We start from the raw sequence: 27,156 nt of genomic DNA, 5'->3' as shown, positions 1-27,156 counted from the left end.
CAGGGTCAGCCTGGCCAGCTCGTCTCGACTTCTCTCTGGAGAGTGAGTGCTCACGCGTGGTTGGTCATGCTGCACCTATCAGTTCTGTTGGGTAAACACTAACTAACAGCTCTCGGCTTGAACTGAGCCTCTAGCTACAAACTGAGGTGATCGAAACCTCTACTTTCTACTGAATAGACTGGTTTCCAATCATGTCAGAGCTGAGGGAAAAGGGCAACCTACACATAGGCACACACACTAAAGACATCTAGGTAAAGTCATGTTTATATCAGTCCATAAAGCCTATAGATAGGCAGGTTTCTGTGTTGTCTACTTTCCCTGCTTTTGTCCGGCTGTGTTGTCAGGGCAGAGGTATGTATGGCATGGCAGGACGGGCCCTAACCCCTCCTGGAGCCACTGAATAAGAGGATGGACTAAGGAGAAGGGAGAAAAGCAAAGGAAATACACTCATCATCGCATTAAAGCCAAGCAGGACATAAGGGTTGAAGAGGAGAGGAGATGGCGGGAGGGAGGAGGTTGGAGTAATGGGCTCTTTGTTCTGGTTGGTGTGAGCTTTAGCAAGGGCAGCGCAGCTTAGTTACCGTTACCAAACACAGAGACAGAGGACCGAGGAGGGCAAGGGTGTGTTTACGGCAGGATGTTTCTGCGATCATTAGGTTTTAGCAAGAAATCATGAGAGAATCTGTCAGATTTTACTGTAAGGTCAGTGCATAATGGCTTGTATTCCAGTTGCTCTGGAACTTCACGTGAACTGAGAAATAACAGAGCACTTCCTCTATTTCCTAGGTTACCAAAGTAGGGTACCCAAATTGTCATAGGGGGTACTTCAATAAAAACATAAACAGCGCGCAACATTGGAAACTAGAATATAAATCGACGAGTAGCCAGGAGTCTCCATGCATTGCCACAAGTTACACATTGGCCTCTGGAAGTCTGCCATCTAGTGGTGACAGAAAAACAATCTCATCAAAAAGTGCAAATATGACAAAAGCGACATTGCTTTGCACGAGCCAAATGTGTTTAATCTGGATTTTCAGCTTTAACAAACATGAAAACAAAATACAGAACAAGACTTTGCGTGGAGAACGATTAAAGACGGTCACTAAAGAATTTACTGGATTACCACCCTTTATTAATTAAATAAAGATTATATTGCATGCCCAGGCAGGGTATGATAAACTTTATTAGGGGCTTAATCAGGAGAAATATGCTATGCTGGAATACTGTCAAGAAGGTACGAGTGAACAGAGGGAAACGAGGTGGGTTTCCAAGTGTTACAGAGCAATTTGCTGGAGCAAACATTTCCAATATGTCATAACAGACACAGAAATGATGTGTATCCTCAGAAAAGCATGAACTCATTTAGTTTTTGTGTTAGTGCTATTCAAACTCTGGACTGCGTAGGTGGTGAAAGACTAATACAAGTCAAATATCACTGACAGATGATGTTTCTGATGATGTTTCAATGACGTATGAACTTCAAAAGGTGTACACGGCTTTTTGCCTTCCATAGGTTGGGAAATGTTTCACTGTTTATTTAGTTAGAATACTGTACTGCTACCAGATTTCACTCCTACACATCTAATGACGTTAATATTGTAACCAGAAAGTGGTAGAAAAGCTGGTTTTATTTATTATCACTTTTAAAGTTAATTTATTACCTTAGAGACATGTCTCAAGTATGTCTGTATTATCACAGTAAGAGAAAATGTCTGCGTAACATTCAATGAAGTGAGAATATGTTCAGTCTGACATAAGCAATACAACAGGGATTGGGTTTTAAATCAGATATAAGGAAAAAGCAAGTTTTTTTCTACACACTGTAAGTCATGAGTCTCAGAGCACATGTTCTTTAACTCCAACAATTAAGAAGGCTCAAGACATCTGGTGTTATGTGAAGCATTGTGTGAGCAATAACCGTGTGTGTGTGTGTGTGTGTGTGTTTCTGCAGTAAGCAGGATGTCCTGTCCTCCCTGCTGCTATTGTGGAGTGGTCAGCCCACCAGACGCTACCCCTGAAGACCACTTCCCCTCCGTCAAGTGCCTCTCTCTCTCTCTCTCTCTCTCTCTAACACTTGCTGCCCAATGCCAGCCTGAACACAATGAGAAGCTGTCTGACACCACCCTGTCACCTGATTAAAAATAGCTCCCAGTAGCCCTTAGACATTAGGATTGTGTTGTGTTCTAACAATGGTGTGGTCAGACTTTGATCAGCTGAAATAGTTCTATTATGAAGTATGGCACGACAGGTTAAATTACATTACACAAGCTCAACAATGGGTGGAAATGGAGTCGTTTTCTTTAAAAGGTTGAATTGTTGTATAAGTCATCAATTGATGGTGAAGGGAAGGACAGCGATGCCTCACAGCAGGGATGTTCTTCTGTTCAGGATTTATAGAGCAACGATGCCTATTCCACTTTATTCAGACCAAATAACCTTGACATTATCAGTCAACTTGCAGGGCCAACACACACACAAAGACTCAAACATGCACTTCTTCTCCACTCATGCATCTAACATCTGTATCACCACATGTGATTATACAGTTTTTTACCAATAAGTCCAACGTATCCACAGCATGTCTTCTGGCAGAACTTACAAATGCTCTGTGTTTTTACACATCAAACCAGCAACAGACAGAGGGCTCTTTGGGTTTCTGCATGGGGGGTGTCAGGCTCATGTTAGTGCAGCTGTCACAACCAATATTTAAATAATGTTCAAAGCAATCAGTCAGAAATATAATACTGTGGGTTATGGTGCTAGACATGATGCTTTGTGTCTCGTTCAGAGTCAATGGATTATTTGGACCAGGAGTTTTTGATCTTTTTGCATCCAGGGACCTTTTAGGGAGAAGGTTTTTCGAGAACCCCCTCATACAGTATGATCTTCACATCAAACGCAATTTAATGCCAATTGTAAATAAATGCCATAAGAATATTTTTTATAATGCACATACTTAAACAGGGCTAAATAAGCAGTAAGGCACAAAAAATGACAAAAAACTAAAATCACCCAAAATAAAAAGTAAGGCTATATAGCAAGGCATTTTTTTCAAAAATTCCAAAAAAAAAAAAAAATTGAGTTAGGACCATCATTAGACCCAAAAAACTACTGCAATTATAATGCACATACTTAAACAGGGCTAAATAAGCAGTAAGGCACAAAAAATGACAAGAAACAAAAATCACCCAAAATAAAAAGTAAGGCAATAAGGCATTTTTTTCAAAAATTTCAAAAAAAAAAAAAAAAATTGAGTTAGGACCATCATTAGACCCTAAAAACTACTGCAAATATAATGCACATACTTAAACGAGGCTAAAAAGGCTGTAAGGCACAAAAAATGACAGAAAACTAAAATCACCCAAAATAAAAAGTAAGGCTATAGCAAGGCATTTTTTTCAAAAAAATTCCAAAAAAAAAAAATTGAGTTAAGACCATCATTAGACACTAAAAACTACTGCAAATATAATGCAGTATATTGCATTATACTGCCAATCTACCAGAAGCCACGCCTCTACTTTTCTGCACGCGCGTCGCGGAACATAACAAGGTTACATCGGGTCGCATTGATATAGGTCTATGGGTCAGGAAAGAGCCTAAATCATATTTACCTGTTTGCTGTTGTGACGCGCGGCCTTGTTTCCGTGCACAGTTCCACGTTCACTTTGATTGACAGTCTAAAAAACACAAAGTCCAAGCCTATTGGCTGGGTGAAGTTGGTGATCGTTTCTATTTGTATAGGGGTCTATAGGACGAAGGAGGGACTTATGTACATTAATGTATATGAATGACCACCGGCAGTAGACTATAGTAAATTCCAGCTTTAAGTCTATTATTAATTTTTGAACAGCTGTCCGCGATCAACCCAGTACAGGTCCGTGAATCACTTTTGGGTCCCGACCCACCAGTTGAGAATCGCCGATTTAGACAATGCGAATGATCTTAAGACAAAGCTGGATACATAAATGACGTGCATGGTGACAAAATTGGTCGAGGTTGCTTAAATTAGACTTTTTTTTTACACCTTACAGTAAAGATAGATAGATACATAACACTTTTTTGGGGTCACTTTTCCCTTTCCCAATATATTGTATCGTATCATAATCTAAAGTCCATTATTGTCTCTCGTATCGTAAACTAAATGTATCATCCCACCACTAATAGATGGGTCTTGTTTTTATCCCTTTCTCCTAAACGCCTCTCCTCCTCCCTCCCTGTGCATGGTCGAGGTGCTATTGTCTCGTTTCCTGTGACCCTGCGAGAGAGAGAGAGAGAGAGAGAGAGAGAGAGAATCTCCCCTCCCTCGTGCACGCACGCGTGCGCACACTCGTAGCTGCGGACCCTCCAGCGCGTGCAGACGCACCGGTCCCATTTGTGGCGGACGTACCGAGCCAGTCGTAAGGATTAAATGAACTCCTTTGATTTGACTGGTTTTTCTTTAGAGTCGCTGGGTTACAACCGCAGCCTGGGCCACAGAGGGAGACACGGATCTGATGCAGGAGGATATTTGACTGAGTTTGAACATTTTGACAGCTGTGCCAGCAGAGCCGGAGCTGAGCTGTCAGAACTGACTGTGAGTTTGTCCTGCTTATAATGTCCTTTGAATAATATGAACTTTAAATATTAATTCATGAATTAAACTTTACTTAGTCTGATTTAGATAAATACAATTTATTATTGTCTCCTTACCAGTTAGAAAATACTAAAGTAACTATCACATTTCAAATGTTTTATTGTTACCTAAATACCAAATCACTCCCAAAAGTCTCCTTTAAATAACTCGTTGTTACCTTGTTGTTCTCTGTTTTGAGTATTGATACATTGCACAATTACACACACGTGAAGTGAAGAAAAATTCATTCTTTCATTAAACAACCTAAAAATAATCATATGGTTTCCCAAGCTTCCTAAATCTGAAGGTGGAATCATACATGTTTAATGAGAATGTTAGCCAACTCTTTCATATGAAGACAAAAACAATAAAATCATCAAGGGTTACACATTTGGGAAACTGAGAAGTAAGATTGTTCGTACAAACATGGAGTTATTCTGATGAATCTCTTCCTGTCACAGCAGCTACGTATCTAAGCTGTGAGCAGTAACACTATGAGTCTGCCTTTCCTCCACTTCCATCCCTCCCTCTTGTTTTCATTCTCCTCGTATGTGAGAGAAAGGAACAGCTGGATGTGTGAGCCGAGTCTGAACTCGATCCGTGAGGATCAGCAGGTCCCGGAGGCCCATTTCTGTCACTCCTGCAGCTGTTCATGACCTGTACATTAAACACACACACACAGATATAAGACTTAGTAATCCACCGCATGTCTTAGTTTCTCAAAGCAAGGAAGAGCTTCCTTTACTTTTAGTGCAGAGAAGTCAACTGAAAAGCAGCCAAATTCAGCATTCTATAGCCGGGGCCGAAACAACATCTGAATGAATCTGTGGCTGTTGGGGGTCCTGGTCTGGAGCCACGATACACAGAACCATGTAGTGTGAGAATGTGTGTGTGAGGCCTGCTGTCAGTGTGCATATCTAAAAGTGTTGGTGCAGATGGATACAGTGAGTGTTTTCTATTGAAGGCGTGTGAAAAAGCAGTAAAGATTTGTCACAACTCGGTTGCCACAGGACAGCACTGATCGACTGCTTGCACTTAACACTAACAGTCTACAGCGTGTGGGTTGGAGTATTTGTTGAAAAGACTAAAAACAAGGCCAGAAACCATTCATCCTGCTCTAGTCCTGGCTGTGCAACAGAAGATGAAGCTAGTGGAACTGGATAAAACTGCCTCTGCAGCAGTTTGGAAATGGGCTCTTGTAAAGAAACAATACAGTAGTGGACAAAACTTGATACATGATGACGTTTTAGTCACTACTACGCTTCTCACTCTTTAGCACAGTACTCTGATCCCACTCTCTTCTCTTTCCCCATAGTTTCACAGCATCTGCACAGCCATCACATTAATTACGCAAGTGTTTTCAGAAGCCGTGTAAGGCTTCACGAGACCAGTAATCTGAAACGGAGGTGAAGTTAGAGTGGAAAACTGCTAACTTCTGTTCTGACTGAGCAACTCTCAGAGGAATCAGTTGAACATTGTCAACAAAACATGTACTTTAGTTTGAAGTGTGTACTTTGAATTTAAAAAACCCATTGCATTGGAGATACTTTTTATTTGAACTAGCTTTACAGCTCCTCTAACACACTTCAACTGTAATTCTGTCCTTTTACACCAGGTTAGTCTGACATTTTTAAAACACAGAGTTCTAACTATTATAATTGGCAGTGTTATGTTATGTTCCTAATTGGTTGCTCACTGTCACCCATTGATATGGATGTAAATTCAAATTACCAAACATTTTACGACATTATGAAGGTAGAACCCACCAACATAAGTCAATTTCAAAAGAAAAAACCAAAAAAAAAAATCTAAATATACTGTATAATGTCAGAATTAATCATTTGAGTTGAGTTTTTGCAAACCGTATGATTTTCTATTGCTTATAATTTCATCACAGCATGATGCTTTACAAGATATCAAGATCTAAGTGCATATTTTGATGTAGTTTTGTAAGCTAACATCTGTGGATAGAATGTATTGTTAAAGAAAATAGTGGATTTACACCATTGCTATTACATTTAAAGACTGCTGTCGAGTTCCTGTTTTGATCTCAATACACATTTCTTGAAGTAGGATCTGTGTCTTTCAACGTGTCAGAATATTAAATTCCTTGATTTTTTTCCCAAAATGATTCCTGTAAAGTGGAGCTCTATTAGGGTGGGAAGTTGCTTTTCCATAATGCTGGCATGCTGAGTTTCAGCGTCTTCCAGCTGGAGTTTAGCCATTGATTCTTTTCTGTCATTTTATGGCTCAGGCAGGATTGTCACAATGAGCTTTCACTGTGGTTTGGGAATTTAGCGGATGTTTTATCCAATTGTTATCCTTTAACTTTGGACAATTTATTTTAGTCTAAGTGTGCTATTTTAAATACACGCTTTGAACATGGGGGTTTACTCCTTTGCGTGTGATTTTTATAGCGAGGAAGTGTCTGAGTGTTGTTTCCGTTTCTCTTTCACAGGAGGTCTGAGCAGCCTGAGAGCAGAGCATCCTGACTGCCTCGGCCTCCATTTGTCTCCACCATGACTTGGAATGAGCTTGACGATCTGGTTCCCTGCTGACACATCCGATTCCCACATATATTCACTCTGATCAGTTTTGGTGTGGGCTGTTTTTTTTTCCGTGGACACCCTCTCCCAGCCTGAGACAACACCATGGCAAGTCTTGTAATCAATGAGACTGGAATGGAGAATTGTGGGATTGACGACTCCTTCAAGTACAACCTGTACTCTGTGGTTTACAGTACGGTCTTCATCCTAGGCCTGATAACCAACTGCGCTGCACTCTTTGTGTTCTGCTTCCGAATGAAGATGCGCAACGAAACCACAATGTTTATGACTAATTTAGCATTATCAGATTTAGTGTTTGTTTTTACGCTGCCATTCAAGGTTTTTTACAACGTTAACCGCCACTGGCCCTTTGGAGACGGCTTGTGTAAAGTGTCAGGCACAGCCTTCATCACTAATATCTATGGCAGCATGCTCTTCCTCACCTGTATCAGTGTGGATCGCTTCTTGGCGATAGTCTATCCCTTCCGTTCTCGGTCCATCCGTACACGAAGGAATGCAGCGTTGGTTTGCGCCGCTGTGTGGTTGACCATTGTTGGAGGAGGGATATCAGTGACCTTCTTCTCCACCATCAACAGCAGACACAGAGCCACCACGTGTTTTGAAGGATTTTCCAAAAGTACCTGGAAGACCTACCTGTCCAAGATCACGATCTTCATTGAGGTGAGTAAGACTGATTGTTAGACCTTTTTTCTAAATTGTACAGGCATCTAGTTTTGATTTCATTCAATCTCTGTTCTACATTATGTTTTTCTAGATTGTGGGTTTCCTGATCCCCCTCCTTGTCAACCTGGTATGTTCTTCACTAGTCCTGCGTACTCTGCGCCGCCCTGCAACAGTTGGTCATGGCTCTGACAGTAAAAAACGGGTTCTTCGGATGATTCTGGTCCATCTAGGCATTTTCATCATCTGCTTTGTTCCATATAACTCAATCCTTTTCCTATATGCTCTGGTGCGAACCCAGGCTCTGGCGAACTGTGGTGTGGAACGCTTCGCTCGAACACTTTACCCTATTACTTTGTGTTTGGCCAGTCTCAACTGCTGCCTGGATCCTGTTGTGTACTACTTTACATCCGAGAGCTTCCAGAAGAGCCTCACCTTGGGGGGAAAAGGATCGGGCTCTAGACCTGAGAGCATCCCTCGCAGTGACACTGAAATTCAGGACGCGGCCAACACTCTACCAAGAGACACACACACCACGTCCAGCAATGGGAAAGAGGCAAAAATGTCCGAAAGCCATTTCTGAAAAAAACAGGAACGAGGAAAGGTAAAAGAGGACAAGAAGAAGGGTTTGGAAAATGAAGCAATCAGCTGTTTTGTCCTGGAAGTGACAAAATGAATGCATAACTTCCCAGATTAGTTGAGACCTGAGGTAAGTCCTGAAGTATGGCCTGAGCTTTGTGGATTAATGCACCAGCGGAGAACCAAGGAATGTATCTATGTTTGTGAAAAGAGAACGAGAGACTGAAGGCTCAGCCACACAAGGACAAAAGTGAAAATTCAGAGACATGTACAGCTTCTGGAAGATAATTCAGTACATTTCTCAGACCTCACACATACACACACACAAATTATTGACATTTATGTTTTGGCACAATTTGTTGTTGTAAAACCTAACTCTATTAGTGTATAACTGCGCTCTGTGTTAACCCATGGGTCCAATATTGCGATCTCTGTCTCCTAAATTCAACTGCACTAAATGGACTATCTGATGTGAATTGAAAACATTGCTGCATTTATTAATTCTTAGTGCCTTTGCAATGTTCTCCTGATCTACGGTGCCCTTTGTGAACACAACTGAACACTCAACCGGTTGAGGAGTTTCTCTGCTGTAGCTGTTCACTCTACAACCAGCGCGCTTGTTTCTAACACACAGGGAACCTCTGATTTAGTTGAGGACCTTGGCCTGACTGCTTTGTCACAAGCCAAATGCTTATTACAACTAGTGCAATGGTCCATTGTTTGCTCCTGAATGAGCTCTCTCTGTCTTAATCTAGCCTTACACTGCAGATCTGCTCAAAGTCCCTTACACACTGCAACGTGCACACACTACAAAGTTTAGATGCATGCTGTTCACTGTTTCACCGAAATCATTATACTACATTGATTAAGGTGAAAAATAAGAATGATTCAGCAGTTTTGGCAATGCTAAAAACATTAAGCACTTTTTACGTAATCTGTTGAAGAAGCACTATTTACGCTATTCATCCTTTAGACAAGATGTCACCACACCAACTTAACACATTTTGTTCCTTTACCTCAGCTCATACCCTATGCCAAATCAAACTTGGTTTCAGGTCGAAGCTTGATAACAGGGTGGGTAAGTCTGCTCAACACTTTTTTTTCACTAATCAGGTGTGCAATCTTTTGTTATAGAGTCTGTAAAGTTTTTAAAAATACTCAAATAAAGAAGACTAAATCTCAGACAACTTTCGATATTGTTAGCTGTCTTTCCTGACTTGTTAGTATTTAGCTTATTGGTTAAGATGAGTTGAAGTGCAGTGCTCCCTCTTTGGAGGAAACACGCCGTCATTGAAAACTGAAATTCAGGGTTACCTAATGATAGTGGGTAATTATTTTCTTTAGAGGTGTGTATTTTGACTTTTTTGAGGCCAAACTAATGAATTCGCCACTTGGCCCAGAGCAAGCCAGAGTATTTCATTACTTGTTACTAATGAAGGCAGTAAAGCTAATCCTTAGTGAAACACTAGCAGTCACTATTTGTGCAATGAAGAAATAGTTGAAAAACACTGATTTAGGATATTAGCTAGAAACCACCAAAAACACAAAGTTACAAAGTTCTTGCTGCATGGTTTTTACAAACACAAACTTCTACAGTTTGAAACGTAAACAAAGATGATAGCTACTGGAAATCAGTGCACAGAACCAATATTAACCACCATTCTTTGAGTCATACTTATGTTCGTGTGGGTGTACCCTGTTGGCTAGCAGAAATTTAAAATAAACGCAATTCATTTTTAAAGACCTGCAGCAAGCCCACCCGTATCTTTCTATATGCATGCAGCGCCCTATCAGGAGAAAGGAGCTGCCTTATGTCTGTGGATTTTATATACAATGCTAGTACTGTTTATTCATTCTTTCAAAATGTAGTGTGCCCCCTCTGTTGCCTTATGTGGGAGCATATGGCCCACTTTACCTAGAAGTGGAGGCGTTTGTGAATGAGCAAGAGAGAGAGAAATGCTGTCAACCCACCAGGATTCTTAGTCACTGTGACTGATATGCATTTAGCAACAGAGACAGAAAGACGACAAACAGGGATTTGAGGTCAAAGGTAGCAGAGGGGAGGATGGCCATCGAGGACAGAAAGGCCGGAAGTGAGAAAAGTGGGAGTGCTAAAGTATGAGAGGGCTCCCCTTTACCCCCTGAATGTCAAGGATGTTGTTTTCACCACCTTCAACAAAGAATCTCTTAAATGCAGCCTTTGGCAGTTTAAAGAGAGAATAGTGCAGCAGCTGCCATTGGTACAAACCCAGCCTGGGCTGCCATCTAGTGACCATAAGTCTAACCAGCAAAATGTTTTAAAGCTCCAGCACAGTGGTTCTCAACCTTTTCAGCTCGCCAACCCCAAAACAAAGATGCCAGAGACTGGGGACCCCACTGTACCTGAAGGTGGTTGAACACAGGCATGAACATTGAAGAACAGTCATGTGGAGGCATTTTTTCCATAAAGTCAGCAAAATGACGGTCCAATGCTCCATGAATCTGTGATAATCACATTTATTTATCTGAATAATATCCACTGTATTCCAGGCAGTTTATTATTATTTGCGCCCTAGTATATAGTTAACTTAAAGATGTAAATCCTTGTTTTAATCAGAGATAAATGGGTTGAAAGTGACAAAAAATGGTGGAAAAGGTGGTTAAATGGGATTTTAAAAACCACAGAAACTGGTTAAAAGTTGCAAATTAGAATGGTAAATGGACTTGATTTTATATAGCGCTTTATCCCCACACTGAAGCAGTCTCAAAGCACTTTACATATCAGCTCATTCACCCAATCACTCTCACATTCACACACCAGTGGGACAGGACTGCCATGCAAGGCGCTAGTCCACCACTGGGAGCAACTTAGGGTTCAGTGTCTTGCCCAAGGACACTTCAACACATATTCAGGTACTGGGATTGAACCTCCAACCTCTCGATCAGAAGACGACCCACTAACACGGTCGCCTCCATAGCCAAAAATGGAGAGAAAAGTACATTTAAAAAAAGGTAGAATTAGTTTAAACTGGCAAATAATGGGCATGACAAATTGTGAATGTGGTTAAATTGAAAATTAAATATGGTGAAAAGAGGTTATAAGTGGTGGAAACGGTATATAAATGCCAACAATGTCTTGAAAGTGGAAAAATTTAATAGAAAAGGCATTGAATTTGATGGAGAAAGTGGCAGAAATGGGAGTAATGTAGCAAAAATGCATTAAAAGGAGCAAAAACATGGCAAGAAAAAGTGATGAAAATAGGTTAAAATGTGGCAAATTTGGTGTGGTTGCAGAAAAAGGGTAAAAATAAGCAAAAATTGGCTGAAATTGTTTAAAAATGTTATTAGTTCTTTAAAAGCATCTGGCGACACCAAATGGGGTCCCGACATCAAAGTTGAAAACCCCTGCTGTACTTTGCCATTATGTCACACCCTTTGGGAACAACCTGTCACTGCTGGTGATACTTAACAAATGCAAAAGATGTCATGGAATTTAATGAAAAGGCAAAGTTAACTTTAAAACCAAGGTGAACACGTCTAAAAAGCTCCACCCACTGATATGAAATGGTGAATAAATAAATACCTCATTACCATAATACTATGGAAACAAAGAAAGCAAGAAATATTATTGTGAAGAACAAAGTCAAAGGGACGACTGGCTGTTCAAAGTGTTTAAAGTTTAGCAGTTTTGGGTGAAAAGAGGGGGAAGAAATGTGTCCAAAAAAAAAAATGGGGAAACCATGCAGGCACTCCAAAACTGAAAAAATCAAAATAAGGAAAGAGATTCTAAAACACCTTTATTATAATAGTCTAATCATTAAAACGCAACATGTTTCAACCAAGCATAGTCTTCATCAGAACTATCAACCCTTTGTGGTTGTTGTCACACCTATATAGAATCATCAGCCAATTAAATATGAAGCAAGCAAGGTGAGACTCCTCCCACCAGGCTCACTCACTGGTATCCTGTATTGGCCACTCCCACATCTTGTGATGAGAGCCAATCACAGACTCAGACAGAACAATGGAAGGGAGAAACAGGTGAGGTCATTTAAGTAATCAGCGACACATGAACACATGAGAAAACAAACCTGAAAAACAATTTTTTTAAAAAAAGGACAAACCAACAGATATTACAAAAAAACGTGATTTGAAATCATCATTTTAGCCAGGAAATCATAAAGCCTCCAACTGATGGATTCATAAAGCTTTCCTTTCATTAAGCTTCTAGATTCTATCCCCTCATGCTAAATCAAAGGTTTAACATGTTTAATAACCACAATGCACTGTAAAGAATCATCCAATACAACTTTATTTATAACTCACTTTAAAAACCCAAAAAGAGGGGGACAAAGTGCTGTACTAAAGTGCATACACTATAAGACAAAACAATACAAAATATAAAATAAAGTGCATAAAATCAATGCAATTAAAAACCATTTGCCAAAGTAAAAATAATGCGTTTTTAAAAGAGATTTGAAAACAGGCAGAGATAAAGCCTCTCTGATATAAAATGGCAGTGCATTCTATAGCTTTGGACCCGTGACAACTGATATATGACAAAGGTAGTGTTACAATAATGAAATTATTTTGTTTTTTTTGTATGAACATCCATAAAATCTTTCATTTGTGCAGCTTTATCACAATGAGGACAGTGATAATGCTGATAATGAGACAGTGCATACATTTAAATGTACCCGCTGGTTAATTCTTTTCCACTGGTAGGTGTGAGCGCATCAATCTGTCCCTCATGGTGGGGGCATGTCTAAAAGACACACAACATGGACGTTCTGGGAAAACTTTGTTTAAAAGAGGATCACTCTGGATAATGTACCAGTTTGTATGAACAATTTGTTTGATCTGTTTAGCACGTGTGCTATAGGTAGTCACAAAAACGCTACGCCTTGTGCTTTTCTGGAGAAAAGTAACTCTACCTTTTTCATATATCAGTTGTTTTGTGCATGTAGAGGTTTTTTGTACGTTGGATGTACAAAAAGACGTATGAGAGATTGACTCGTTGAGTATAAATACGCAATTCCAGACACTTTAATAAATACCACAATTAGAATTATTCTTTACTGCACATTGTGGGCATTGAACATGTGAAACCTTTGATGAGAGAAGGGGATAGAATCCAGAAGCTTTCTGGATCCATCAGTTGGTCACTTTATGACTTCCTGGTTTAAATGATGAATTTGACCTATCATGTTTTTATGTAATATATGTTAGTTTGTGTCATTTTTATTGTCTTTCAGGTTTCTTCTTTCTTTCTTGTGTTGCTGATTAATTTAATGACCTCACTTGTTTCTCGCCTTCATTGTTCTGTCTGTGTCCGTGATTAGCCCCCATTACAAGATGTGGGAGTGGCCAATAGACCTAGTTTGCTTGGTCGAAACATGTTGGCTTTTTAATGATTACAATAAATTTTGATTTTATTCAATTTTCAAGTGCCTGGTTCCCCCCCAATACCCAACCCCCTTTTTTATTTTTATTTTTTTAAAAAGAAATATTATTACTGGTATATCTCACCCAAATGTTGTCATGTTTAACCACAATAGGATATTTTAGATAAGGCACATTGATGAAAAAAAAATTCAATCAAGTTTTATTTCATTTGTAAATTACCTCTACACAACTAAACCAACACAAATAAATACATAAACGTGAGGAAAATAATGAACACAAGCATAAAAATACTGTTTCCATTTCAAAAGGGAAGTCTTGCATTTGACTATAGGGAAGTGAGTATTTTTGCAACCACTGCTCATATTGTACAATGAAAACTGTCATTTACTTGAGCAATATAAACAATATTAGGAAAATGTGAAAATATATTGTAGAAGGTCTGCTGAGTAACGTCTCTGCTTCAGAAACGTTTATGAAGGAAACAACATTTGCAAAACAACATCTGTGCTGACATTTAGTTTATACATAAACCACACATGTACCTAGCCTTGTGTGCAAAGCGTGTGGTTCTGCTACCACTGCATCAGCGAGGCAAACAAACAACTTCCTCTTCTCTTTCTTAGCAAACTGTACCATCTCGGGACAACCCACGCTTCACTTAATCACCAAAAGTGATTCTCAAGACTGATAATTTATTACTGCAGCTTGTTCTCAGCATGTACCAGAAAATAGTTCAATTGTAAATCTCTTTGTTCTCTTGGAAACCTGCAGTGTTCGAAAAGGATTTCAAAGCTGCAGGAAGATGTTTCTTAGAAGAACTTTAAGGAGCAAGATGCACTGAAGCAAGGTAATGACCCTGTGTTTGTTTATAGAAATAACATTAGTGACTCTATCATGCATTTTGCTCAGTCTCAGGACTCCATACATGTGTTTTTACGGTGCAAAATATGGTGCCTTTTGAAGGGCAGCATTATTTAGTTCATATGCCTTTTAAATGATTAGATAATAATGTTATTACAGCACAAAAATATTCAGTTATGAACTGATCCTCCCTGGAAATGACTGAAAACATACAAACTGGCTGTATCGAGAACACAGGAATCTGATGTTATTTTGGTAAATGAGAAAAAAAAAAAAAGAAGTTTGTCACAGTTTCTTCAAGGTCCAGTGTAGGAAATGGAATGTTTCAGTGATAACCACAATAACATATCTGTTTTTTTTCTAATACCATCACATTCTGATAGCCTATTTAGTTCTGGTCTTATAGATGGATGCCAATAATGGTTTGGATTTATCACTGAAGATTTTGTTCTTTCCAGCAAAAACAATAGCATAAAAACAACAACAATGAAAAAAGCAGCAGTAAATTGGACATAGATGGGTCCATAAGTCCAGTCCTGGATAGCCACCAGAAAACATCTTTGAATGTCTTAGTTTTCTAACCTGTTTAATCCTTAATTTGGGATGTAGAATCCGTTTAACATTTTCAAACTTGTTGCTCAAAGTGTCCAATAATAAATACAAGTTAATCAATTTTGGTCATACACTTGTGTTACATTTCTTCTTCTCTCACTGTTTTATTTCCAGCAAATAATAGTCTGTTATTGGATAAGAGCTGATCAAAGGACAAGATCTCTGTGATAAAAAAAAAAAAAAAAAAAAAACAAAAAAAACAAAAAAGATGTCCCTGAACAAATCTGGAGATTCTTTCTCCAACTCCTCGTCAGGATGTGGCAAAGACATGAACTGGGAGCAGAACATGGAGAAGATGTACACCTACTTCTACCTGGTGATCTTCATCCCTGGGTTACTGCTTAACACCATTGCTCTGTGGGTGCTCTGTAGACACATCAGGTACAAAGTCACACAAAACCAACCCTGGTGAACGCACACACACACACACACACACACACACACACACACACGCACACACACACACACACACACACACGTCTTGGCTGACGCATATTTTCTGTTGTGCCACAGAAAGAAGACCAAGACGGTGATCTTCATGATAAACTTGGCTGTTGCAGACTTTGCCCACGTCCTGTCTTTACCACTCAGAATCTATTATTACTTCACACACATGTGGCCCTTTGGAAGGGGCATCTGCTTGTTCTGCTTCTACCTCAAATACCTTAACATGTACGCAGCTATAGTGTTTTTGGTAAGTGGGCCATATCAAATCAAATCAACCACGACTTGTAAAATATATAGCTGTATATAAAGTGAACCATGCAGATTCTCTAATGCTAATGCTAGCTAATGCTAATGCTAATGCTAGCTAATGCTAATGCTAATGCTAGCTAATGCTAATGCTAGCTAATGTTAATGCTAGCTAATGTTAATGCTAGGTAATGTCAATGCTAGTTAATGTTAATGCTAATGCTAGGCTAATGCTAATGCTAATGTTAATGCTAGCTAATGTTAATGCTAGGTAATGTCAATGCTAGTTAATGTTAATGCTAATGCTAGGCTAATGCTAATGCTAATGCTAATGCTAATGTTAATGCTAATGCAATGTTCAATGATGCAGGCCAGCACCTGCATCTTCACTTGCTTTTTCTTCAGGAAATGCAACTATTCAAATGATTTTGTTTGCTTCCAAGAAACTTCCAAGAAAATTGAATTTGTCAATTTTCCCTAAATGTAGTGACTTGGTGATATAATATTGAATAATGGTATAAATTATGATAAAAAATAATAAAATTTTCAGCAAAATTGAAATGAAATGATACATTCTAACTACATCTTTTTTTACATTCTAGTGAGGAAATGTGTCATTGAATTATGTTCTTCTCTAATAATAATAAATGTCACTATTTTCAGGTGTGCATCAGCATGCAGAGGTACTTCTTCCTGCTCAACCCGTTCTCTGCTCGCCAGTGGAGACGTCGCAACGACCTGTTCATCAGTGTAGCCGTGTGGCTGCTGGTCGGCCTGTCCTGCTCTCCCTTCATTCTGATGCGAAACAGCAACAGCAACGCTGATACCATTATACAGGTAGTCCCTAACACGTCCTATAGTATGGATGCAACTTTCACCCAACAACCCTCAGGCTACACCAAAGTCTTTCTGCAACCTTTGACTGAAAAGAGGTTGAAACCACCTACCAGTTCAATGACTTGTTTCAAAGACTTGCCCATGCGCCGCCTGTCCCTCCCGTTGGCCATCACCATGATGGCTCTGTCTGAGTTGTTTGGCTTTGTAATTCCTCTCGCCTGCATCAGTTACTGCTCCATCCGCATTGCCTGGACCCTCCATCATCAGAGACAGGGTGGGCAGGACTCAGTTGAACCAGTGCGTTGTCGTCTCCAGTCCAACTCCTCCAGCTTGCAGGCCAAAGAGCACAGGGGCGAGAAGGAGCATGCTCTACGGGCAGTGCTAAGCTGCTCAGCCCTCTTCTTGCTCTGTTTTGCTCCGTACCATCTCAACTTCCTGCTTTATCTATTGGTATCACAGGAAGTAGTGTGGAACTGTGCGGCGGCACTGGTTGTGCAAAGGTTTCACCCTGTGTCCTTGTGCCTGGCCAGTATGAGCTGCTGCCTCAATCCTGCTCTTTATTACTTTCAGACATCTGAGTTCAGAATGCACCTCAGAATACGCACAAACTCCTTCACATCGTCAATAATGTCCTCCCCGATTAGCTCACCAACCCAGCATCCCCTCAAACGCAAACTCCAGAGCATGGAAAGTGCTTGCTCAAAGACTGTGTGAAATCCATCACAGACCAAGCTTTAACTCACTGTCTTCATCGCATTTCATGTAAAGCTCACTGAAAGGATCCCAAAAGGAAAATCCTCATGTTCTCAGTTTCTCTAGCCATTAAAGTTTAAAAAAAGTGAAGAGTCTTTTGTTTTTCTTGAGCACATTTTTAGGGCAACTTTTTATGCAGTCATTGGAGCAGTAGTCACAGCAACTTTGGGCTTTTGAACCCCTACAAATGTTTTTCCATAGCTATGGCTGCCCACATGGACACAAAATATTTAGTATTCACATAAGTTTGAAGGTGGACTTTGCACCCCTTGTATCAAATGAAGAAACATAAAGGGATTTAGCATGCTTAGGTATGTTCGTGTAAAGCTGCCAGTATGATTCTTGTAGATTAGGCTGGTCAGAAGATAGAATGACAACAGTTTTTACCTCCGCCAAAGAGGTCATTTTTTTTGTTTGTTTGTCTGTCAGCAGGATTACTTGCAAAGGCTGGATTTGGTATATTTGTGTGATTGTAAGTCCATTGTTTTTATACAGTATATCAAAATGATCAATTAACTATAAATTCATACAGCTGAAGTTGTGCAAAGACAATGACAAACAAGGCAAGCTTTATTTATTATTTATTTCTGTACATTCTGGTTTCTTCTTGAATATTCTCTATATTCTGTATTTCTGTATCTATTTATTATTTAAACCCTGTTTGCTGATTTTCTTTTCTTTCTGTTATGCTGCTGGAAATGTCATTTCCCTGACTATTCTAATCTAATCTGTTTTTATGATGAGACATAAAGGTAAAATCAAAAGTAGTCAAAAATAGCCAGTTACACCCTGGACTCCAGAGGGTTAAAAGTAATGCACAGCGCCAAAACAGCATTGAATGCTTATTTTCTCAGTTTTAGAGTTCATACATTTGGCTATACTTAATGCCTGAGAATTCCTTTTTTTATTTTGAATTGAATTCATTGGTGTTATTTATTTTTTTTTAAAAAATGTAAATGTACATTTTGACAAACCTTTTATTTTATACAGATGCCTTTGTGGAAAATAAATTAGGCTCCAATTGTGAAAAAAAATAGACCTTATGCCATAGAAGATTCCATTATTGGGGGGATCCGGATCAATATACTGATTCCAGAACAATTGTCCAATCTTTATGAAATTTGACTCAGTTATGTTGGGTTGGTTCATTAATTACCCTATCGAGTTTCATCCAGATCAGATTTGAATTGTGCATTTCAATGCAATTTTGTGAAAAAATGGGGTGCCCACATATTTGGACCTACTGTATTGTTATTAATGGGGATATACATTTCTTACGAGCCTTTAAAGAGTGAGTGATCATGTTACCATCATCAGGATCACTGATATATGTAGATAACTATGCAAATATCTGGCAAAAACGATATTTGGCATTTGGCGCAGGTTTGCGCTCTCTGAGGGCTTTTGCTTTTATTGCAACTCATCGGCAACAAATACAGGCAACATATACATTTATCTTTAAAAAGAACTGATGCTTGCATAGACCCCAAAAATTAGTGGTAAGCATTAGGTGTCAAATGACTATAGAATCTGGTGCTGCTGGCCTTGGAATCACTTTTCATTAGCACTATATTCAACTGATGTAATTTCTAGATAACACTGTCACAAATCGCAGTTGTTTCAAGTGTCACTGTGTTCAGTTCATGTTTGACTCATAAAAGGAGACATTTGTCATCAAAGAGAAAGTCTTTAAGTGAAACCTTTCCAAGATGCTTCAAAGATTCACAAAAGTTTCCAACAAACTGAAAGTAGTTTGACATCTTTCTTTCTTTTTCTTTCTTTCTTTCTTCTTTCTTTCTTTCTTTCTTTTCTTTCTTTCTTTCTTTCTTTCTTTTTTTCTTTTTCTTTCATTTCTTTTCTTTCTTTCTTTTCTTTTCTTCTTTCTTTCTTTCTTTTTTCTTTCTTTCTTTCTTTTTTCTTATTCGTTCTTTTCTTTTGCTTTTCTTTGCTTTCTTTTCTTTCTTTTCTTTCTTTCTTTCTTTCTTTCTTTCTTTCTTTTTATCTTGGATTTTCTTCTTCAGGTAAAACCAACACCAAAAGTCTCTACAGGTGCCAACTTCTTTTTGATAAAAACTTCTTTTCTCAGCACCGTGAGGCATGGAGAACAGTTGTGAAAACTAGTACACGTTGAGCTCTGTGGTTGCCCCCAAACTGCCTCTCGTGTCCTCTTCATCATCTAAACGTGAGCACATGTTCACCTTAGACGGAAGAGACACTCTCTAAATGTATTGTTTTCAAGTCTGAACAATGTCCTTTACTTACTGATTCAATATTTCAAATTCAGTGTTGTATTCAGATTTTGTATTTATTCATAAGTATTGGTATCTTAGCAGAAGCCATGGTGTCATAATTCTTTAAACCACACCCTAGGTGCACAGGAAGTCTTGAGTCTGCAAAATCCCCCAGTACAGCAGACAGAGGCCACAGACTCATACATGAATCACTAGAGTGGGAAAAGAAGTAGGAAGCATGAAAGGGATAGAAAAAAAGAAATTAATTAGAGACGGCTAGGAGTAAAGTGAGAGGTAAAGGAAAAGAAGAAGTGAAGCGAGAGATAGTAAATGTTGAAGGTGGGGAAAGAGGAGGAGGAGGATGGATTGAACTACCTCCGCTGATGCTTTGTTCATCTGATTTCTGATGCCACGACAGCTTCTAGAACAAAGGTGAGACAATGAACTGGGAATTGTTGAAAATCGTTTAAAACAAAGATAAGTGTGAGGGGTTTGAACAGCTGGATGTTTTCAGTGTGGAGTCATCCCTCAATGGAGATCTCATGTGTTTTCTCCTGTGTGAGGAAGTCTGTTATGTCGAGCGTGTGGTGTGTAGATTTCGGGTTCGCCTGTGTCTGGGTCCCCCTGTTTAAATATGTTTTGTATAGAATGTAAAATCATTTCAGCATTGAGGATGTCACAAGGACAGAATAGGGTATGCATTGTTAGATTTTGAGCGCTGATGACACAAGCGAGACCTGAAGTTTTCGAAACTGTCCAATCTCAGTATATACAGTAAAAAATAAATAAAAATACAACAAAACCCTCAGTAAATCTCTTAAGATGCATTTAAATCCCTCACTCAAACTTTAGATGTCAAGACATATTGGTTCTCACTTTTTAACCATAACTGCCAACTTTCCTTAAAAGCACATGGTATGACTTGTGCTGAAGAAACAGAAAACGATATTAAAATAAAACCAAAGAGCTTCACCATCACTGATGCGTGTAAAAGCAGAGAAATCACCCTTTGCAGGGGCTTTCCAATGAGATTCTGTGTACTCTATGATAACTGTATTAGTGTGTGTTATTCAACAAAGTAAATAAAGGTCGTCATACATGCAGTAAAGGAAATTAAACCAAGCCAATATTAAACAAACTTAGATATGTCCAAATATGGCATCAAAACCTCAAAACCCTGTTCCCCATGATCTATTTACATTCACAATCTTTTTGCACCTCCATCACTCTTCAGCCAATCAATTACACCATTCCACAGATAGAAATATGTAACATTTTTTTGGCAGCAATAACATTAGTCAAGTAGCATTATTTTCTATATATTAACTGCTTTGAATAAAGTCATTGAGCATGTCTACGTCCAAATGAATCTCCTTCCTTGTCCCAACAAAATAGCATTCCCACTCACGTGTGTATCCACGTGTCACACAAGAATGCACATGGCTAAAACACTGCTACTGGCCTGGATTAAGTGCATAATGCTAATGGTAATTGACACTACCAAACAGAAATGAAACTATATTTACACGCTCTTATATATGAGTTAAGTCTTATATGTTTGTATCCCAACATTTGTCCAGCAAACATCCACAATGTGACCTTCACGCTTTTGCTTTATGACTGAGAACTCTGTTGATTTAATGTGGAATATTACCACATCCTGGCGCTGAACAGCAATATCACACAGGTAGATAAAATCTTGAAGCAATCAGAGATTATTCTGTGGACTTTGAAACTTCATCAAACATTTAAGTTGTTGGTGTAACAAAAAAAATCCCACTTTAGAACAGAAACGGAAAGCACGTTTACTTGGTCAACTTTAACTTGTTTGGTCTTCTTGTAAATCATCTTTTGTTATGATTATTAAAGGTTTGTACAGTTATACTGCGCCCTTATGGATTAAATTTAAGAAGGCCAGCATCCGCAAACTTCAGGTTGCGTATAACGATTGTCTGCGTATCTTGCTAAACCAAGATGGAATAGTGCAAGTGAACTCTTTTGTAAAGTACAAGTCATCACTTTTCATGCTCTTTTGAGACGATCGATGTTCAAATTTATGTCGACTTGACAGTTCTTGTAATGCCATTATAATGATGTTGACTAACCCTGTCCTCAGTGCTGTAAATACCATGTGGAAACACTGGTATGGCTGTCTTTTAAAATATTGTTGTGTGTTCGTTTGTTTAGTTTTTTTTTTTTTTTGATGATCCTGAGTCTAAATAAAAAGATTGATTAAGAAAAATTGATTGTCAGACTAAATTCAACAGGAGGAAATGCATGATAAACCAGACAACGTATACAAATGGAATAAGTTGCAGAGTTATCTGTGGAAGAAAAGTTTAGGAAAGTCTTTACGATTGTGATGTCAGTTTGAAACTGAAGTAAGACTAACCTTGAGATTCTTCTGTTACTTTTATATCTGTTGATAGACGTATCAAAAAGTACAGAAGTATTAAGCCAACAGAAGAAAAAAAATTTGGAGACAAAAAAAAACTAAAAACCTCATGCACTACAGGAAAGAGTCAAAAAACAAAGTCGAGATTTTTTTTCGGATGTAATAAAATTGAAAAAAGTCGAAAATCAATGTCGAGATTTTTTAGGGCCACTGAAGAAAAAAAATATCGAAGATAAAAAAAAAAATGCACTTCAGGAAAAGTCGATAATCGATATCAACTTCTTTTTAATTATGCTGACTGCTTGTACAAAATGCCTGGCAGGCAGTTTGAGGAACTGGTTAAACTATACTTTAAAAGTGGCTTTAGTAAAAAATAATAACACTTACGATTGGAAACATATCAATTCAGCATGCATTTGCATAACTTCATAAACGTACAGCAGTGTGCAGCTCCCCGCTGCGCTGCTTTCTCCATAGAAAAAAAAATGTCGACATGGATTTTCGACTTCTTTCGAAGTGCATGATGATTTTTTTCTCATCCTCCGAATTTTTTTTCTTCTGTGGCCCTAATTCTTATCTGTAAAAAGGTGTGAACAGTGTGTGGGTGTAATCTGTGTGGGTGTAACCTCGTTGAATACAAATCCCCTGCACGGTTTGCATGTAACCGCATTTGTTTCACGTGTTTCATGCAGAGGCATTTCACGTGGTAATAAACTGTTTCATCTGGTATATGTAGGACATTTTATAAATAATGATGATGTACTTCTTCCTCATGTGACGCACAATGTTTTCCTTGATTCTAAAATGGCATCCACATGGATTTTGATGAATCATCAAACAAACCTGTGAAAAACATCTGTAGAGAAAGGATTTGTACCTGTCGTTTTGATCAGGACCTTAAAGCTGCTGAACATTAAATACATTTATAGTATCCTCATAAATCAATGAATCAAAGATTATTTGTATTAAACATTATTTTGTGTACAAGATTGTACTGTTTGTGACATTTTCACACTTTGTATTGTTGGATGTGGAGTCCCATAAACTGATACAATTTATTTTGTAATCACGGGAACAACAGGGAACAAACTACAAACATCATGAGGAAAGAAGTAAAAAACCTTCTATGCATCCAACTCCACATCCCACAATGTAATGCAAGAAACTTTCTGTGTGTCAATAAACAGTCAAACTCAAAACTAATTTTCAAGCAGCAATTTTAATCTTTTTCATTTTTTTTTCAGCAAATAATCTTCAATTTATTCATTTATGTAGCCTACACAAACTTTATCTGATAAAAGGAGAAAAAAAAAAAATTTGTAGCAGCTTTAACATTTGGTGTGGAAAAAACACAGAAAATTGTAAAATTCCCTTTGCAAAAAAAACACATTAAAAAATATATATTTTTTTTTTTGTTGCATTGACTTAAAAGTTTGAAATATTGTAATACTCTCTTTTCTATCCGTTTACCAAGTACCAAGTTTTTTGGATGGCGGCCACCTGCAACCAAACAGTTGGTCAGCACTGGACACAAACTTAAGGACAGCCTTCCTTTGTTTACCATTCTTCAGACACCACTTTCAATCCGTTTGCAACATGAGCTGCTTTTTGCAGTAATGGTCAGCAAACTTCCGAGCTTTGCTAAAAGGAACCTCTCACTGCTGTGGACGACCGCCTGTCTGCCCTCTTCATCACGTTATCCTTTTTGTTTTAAAATGAACCAAAGCTGTGGCAGTCCTGCTGACGTAAAGGCGTACCAACATTATCTGTATGCTGTGGTGTACAGTGTGATCCTGGCACCGGCCTGCTGGGTAATGTTTTGGCCATCTGGGTGTTCAGGATGTACATTAAGGAAACAAAGAAGGCCGTCATATTCATGATGAACCTGGCAGTGGCTGACCTGCTGCAGGTAAACATGTTTCTATCCACATGACTCATTCATTCTTTGATGTCAATCAAATTTGATCATTTACTTTATTGAGGGAAGAAGCAAATAAAGAAGACCTGAACCTTTTAGAGTTGGAGACATGACGTTGTTTTCTTGCAGCTCGTTTAGTTCATGTTGCATGAGCAAAAGTCCAGATCGTGGGGGACATAAAGCAGATTTTGATCATGATGACCTGAGAGGCCTTCACATTCTGTGCCACATGACTCAACATTATAAAACTTATATTAGCATGACTAAGGTGTCATGGAGGCTGTAATAAGCCTTGTTCGCTACCCTAACCCGCTAACCTTACTACCCTAACCCCACTAGATCCCTCTACCTAACCCAAAAAATGCCAACATAGTTCCAAAGGTGTCATCATCATTTAGCGAATGGCACGTAGTGACAGCCTTTATGACACCTTATTCATGCTAATGACAGATAATGATGGCTAATGTCAGCCTTATGTATAAAACTTCATAAAGTGTTACCGATAAGTGTTGAGTCGTCTAGAGAGTGAAGAGATGATCGGATTATAGATATATGAGCGATTGTGTCTCAACAATCTCTTTGTTTAAAGAGCATTAGTTAAATACAACCAACAACTTAACAACAATCTACCTGATTCAACTGATACAGGAATCAACATCAAGAGAACCTTCACAGACATCCCTTTGTTACATATGGGATTGTGTTTTCATAAATAATTTTACTGTGTACAATTCTGTTCTGATATAATAATGGCTTGGATTTAAATGGTGCTTTTTTTGAGGAGACTCAAAGCGCGTACAGAAACCATTATTCATTCACACCAGTCACTCACATCAGTCATAACCATGGTGATAAGCTACAATGTAGCCACAGCTGCCCCGTGCCTCTGACCACCAGCATACCCATTAATATGAGGCAATGTGGGTAAAGTGCCTTGCCCAAGGACACAACTACAACGACTCGGATAGAGTGGGATTCGCACCCCAAACCCTTCGATTATTGGATGACCCTCTCTACCACTGAGCCACGGTCGCCCAATGTATCTACCGATGTTGCTAGAATTATTATTTAAACTAATGATTGGGTGCCCAGAGGAAATATTTGAGACTTTATAACAATTTCTAATCCTAGTTTTACATTTTTATGACACTTTCCTAACACTACCATATTTCTCCAGGTTCTCTCTCTCCCTCTGAGGATCTACTACTACCTGAACGACAGGTGGCCCTTTGGTCATCCACTTTGCATGATCTGGTTCTACCTCAAGTACGTCAACATGTATGCCTCCATCTACTTCCTGGTGTGTATCAGTGTGCGTCGCTGCGAGCTCATCATGCGCCCACTAAAGTATCACTCGTCCAGGCGGAAAGGGGACTTGCTCATATGTGGCTTTGGCTGGCTCTTGGTGTGTTTCTGCTGTCTGGCGTTCCCTCTTCTGAGGAGCACTGAATCTGAACCAGGCACCTCCAGCATCATCACCCCGGAGGCCTCAAACTCATCTGGCCAGGTTTGCTTTGCCGAACTGCCTCTGAGGAAGACCAGTAGTGCCGCTGCCTGGGCACTCCTTGTCATTGCAGAACTTATGGGATTCATCATCCCCCTCTTAGTGGTGTTAGCCTGCACATGTATGACTGCTGGGAGTCTGAGGGAGGTCACATCTGAGGCTGTACTGGACAGAGGGGAGAAGAGGAGGGCTCTGAGGATGGTGCTCAGCTGTGCTGGCGTCTTCTTGATTTGCTTTGTTCCTTATCATGTCACCATGCCTCTGGACTTTCTGGTGAAAGCCAAGGCGCTGCAGAACTGCACCCTCAGGAATATGATCCTACGCTGTCACCCGGTCAATCTCTGCCTGGCCAGCCTCAACTGCAGCCTGGATCCTCTCATGTACTATTTCACAACCAACGAGTTCTGGAGGCGACTCAGCAAGCCTGAGATACGAGAGGCTGTGATGTTCAACAGGCGTCAGTCATCCATAGCTGTTGGGGAGGAGCCTGAGAATAAAGGAGGAGCTTCCAGCTGACCAAGTTTCTGTTTTGAGCCAATAATATGGGGTGCCAAATCTAAAAGCCAGTGGTTATCCGTACGGTTGCCGTATCAATATACCAACATTCTATCCGTACGCAGTGCCCCTATTTGGCCAGTTTAGGTCCCGTGACGAAGACTAAACCTTACCCTTAACTGAACCCTAAAATTGTTGCGATAATGGGTTATACCCTAACCCTAAAACGCTATGTACATGTACTTTGGTAACAGTACCAATAGCACCGGGGATTGTCCGTATGGCAACCGTACAAATAGACACTTTCAACGTAAAAACTCGGTCACTTTTTCATAGCCAACATATTTGGCTCACTTTCCTCATGTTTAGCTATTTTTTTAAAAAAATTTGAGACAGAAATTCCTGTAAAACAGCATCTATAGTTCTATGTAGTTATACAGTTCTATATCATTGTTATCGCCAAGTGTAAAGCTAAATGTTTAGAAATTATGCAAAGTGGGCAGATCGCTGACAAGGCCCCACCCACACACTGACCAGCCCACTTTGTATAATTTCTTTACACTAGGTGACCGATTAAACATTTAGATATAAATTCACATTTACATTTAACCTTTAGATTTACAATTAACATTTGGAATTACATTTATATTTAACTTTCACATTTCGATTTATTTTTCAGGTTTACACATTTTAAACAAAGATATGTATAAAATGTGCTGTTTTTCATTAATTTGAGACAAATTAATGAAAAACAGTTAAATGTGAGGTAAGTGAGCTCAAAACATGTCGGCTGTGAAAAAGTTTGGCACCCTATACAATAAAGGCACATTTTAAGCGTTGACAAAATTCTGACACCTACTGATGTGAATAATGCTGTGCACAAATGTCGAAGACACTGACACGTATCTAAAGAAAAATTTGAATAACTCTACATTGTAGTGACATCTTTGGATCAATCAAATGAAGTTGGACAGTTTCACGCAGCACTCCTGCTGGTTATCACTGATCAATACATAGTCCATGCACTTCTACACATTTATGAACAGTAATATTA

The 27,156-nt window shown here is 39.0% G+C and overlaps 2 protein-coding genes across 2 annotated transcripts; both read left to right on the top strand.

Annotated features, from left to right (window-relative positions):
• Window positions 1-4,304: 4,304 nt before the first annotated feature.
• On the top strand, window positions 4,305-9,600 carry LOC114471262 (lysophosphatidic acid receptor 4). The gene is made up of 3 exons (XM_028459947.1): window positions 4,305-4,573; window positions 7,071-7,839; window positions 7,934-9,600. The coding sequence occupies exons 2-3, from the start codon at window positions 7,264-7,266 to the stop codon at window positions 8,420-8,422; spliced, it is 1,065 nt and encodes a 354-aa protein (XP_028315748.1). The 5' UTR covers window positions 4,305-4,573; window positions 7,071-7,263; the 3' UTR covers window positions 8,423-9,600.
• Window positions 9,601-14,252: 4,652 nt separating this feature from the next.
• Window positions 14,253-26,749, top strand: LOC114470783 (uncharacterized). The gene is given in 7 exon segments (XM_028459114.1): window positions 14,253-14,650; window positions 15,391-15,657; window positions 15,790-15,970; window positions 16,633-17,516; window positions 23,660-23,985; window positions 23,988-24,094; window positions 25,281-26,749. Coding segments are annotated over 6 exon segments (2,514 nt in total). The 5' UTR covers window positions 14,253-14,650; window positions 15,391-15,484; the 3' UTR covers window positions 26,124-26,749.
• Window positions 26,750-27,156: the final 407 nt, after the last annotated feature.

Source organism: Gouania willdenowi, chromosome 10, assembly GCF_900634775.1.
Source record: "Gouania willdenowi chromosome 10, fGouWil2.1, whole genome shotgun sequence".
Lineage (NCBI taxonomy): Eukaryota > Metazoa > Chordata > Actinopteri > Blenniiformes > Gobiesocidae > Gouania > Gouania willdenowi.
The sequence above is the reverse complement of the archived record's forward strand: the minus strand, read 5'-3'. Positions and strand labels throughout refer to the sequence as shown.

Excerpts from the sequence above, each read along its gene's own strand:
- LOC114471262 (XM_028459947.1), top strand. The coding sequence starts at position 7,264 with ATGGCAAGTCTTGTAATCAATGAGACTGGAATGGAGAATTGTGGGATT. Across the intron at positions 7,840-7,933 it reads AGATCACGATCTTCATTGAG|ATTGTGGGTTTCCTGATCCC; the intron begins GTGAGTAAGACT and ends ATGTTTTTCTAG.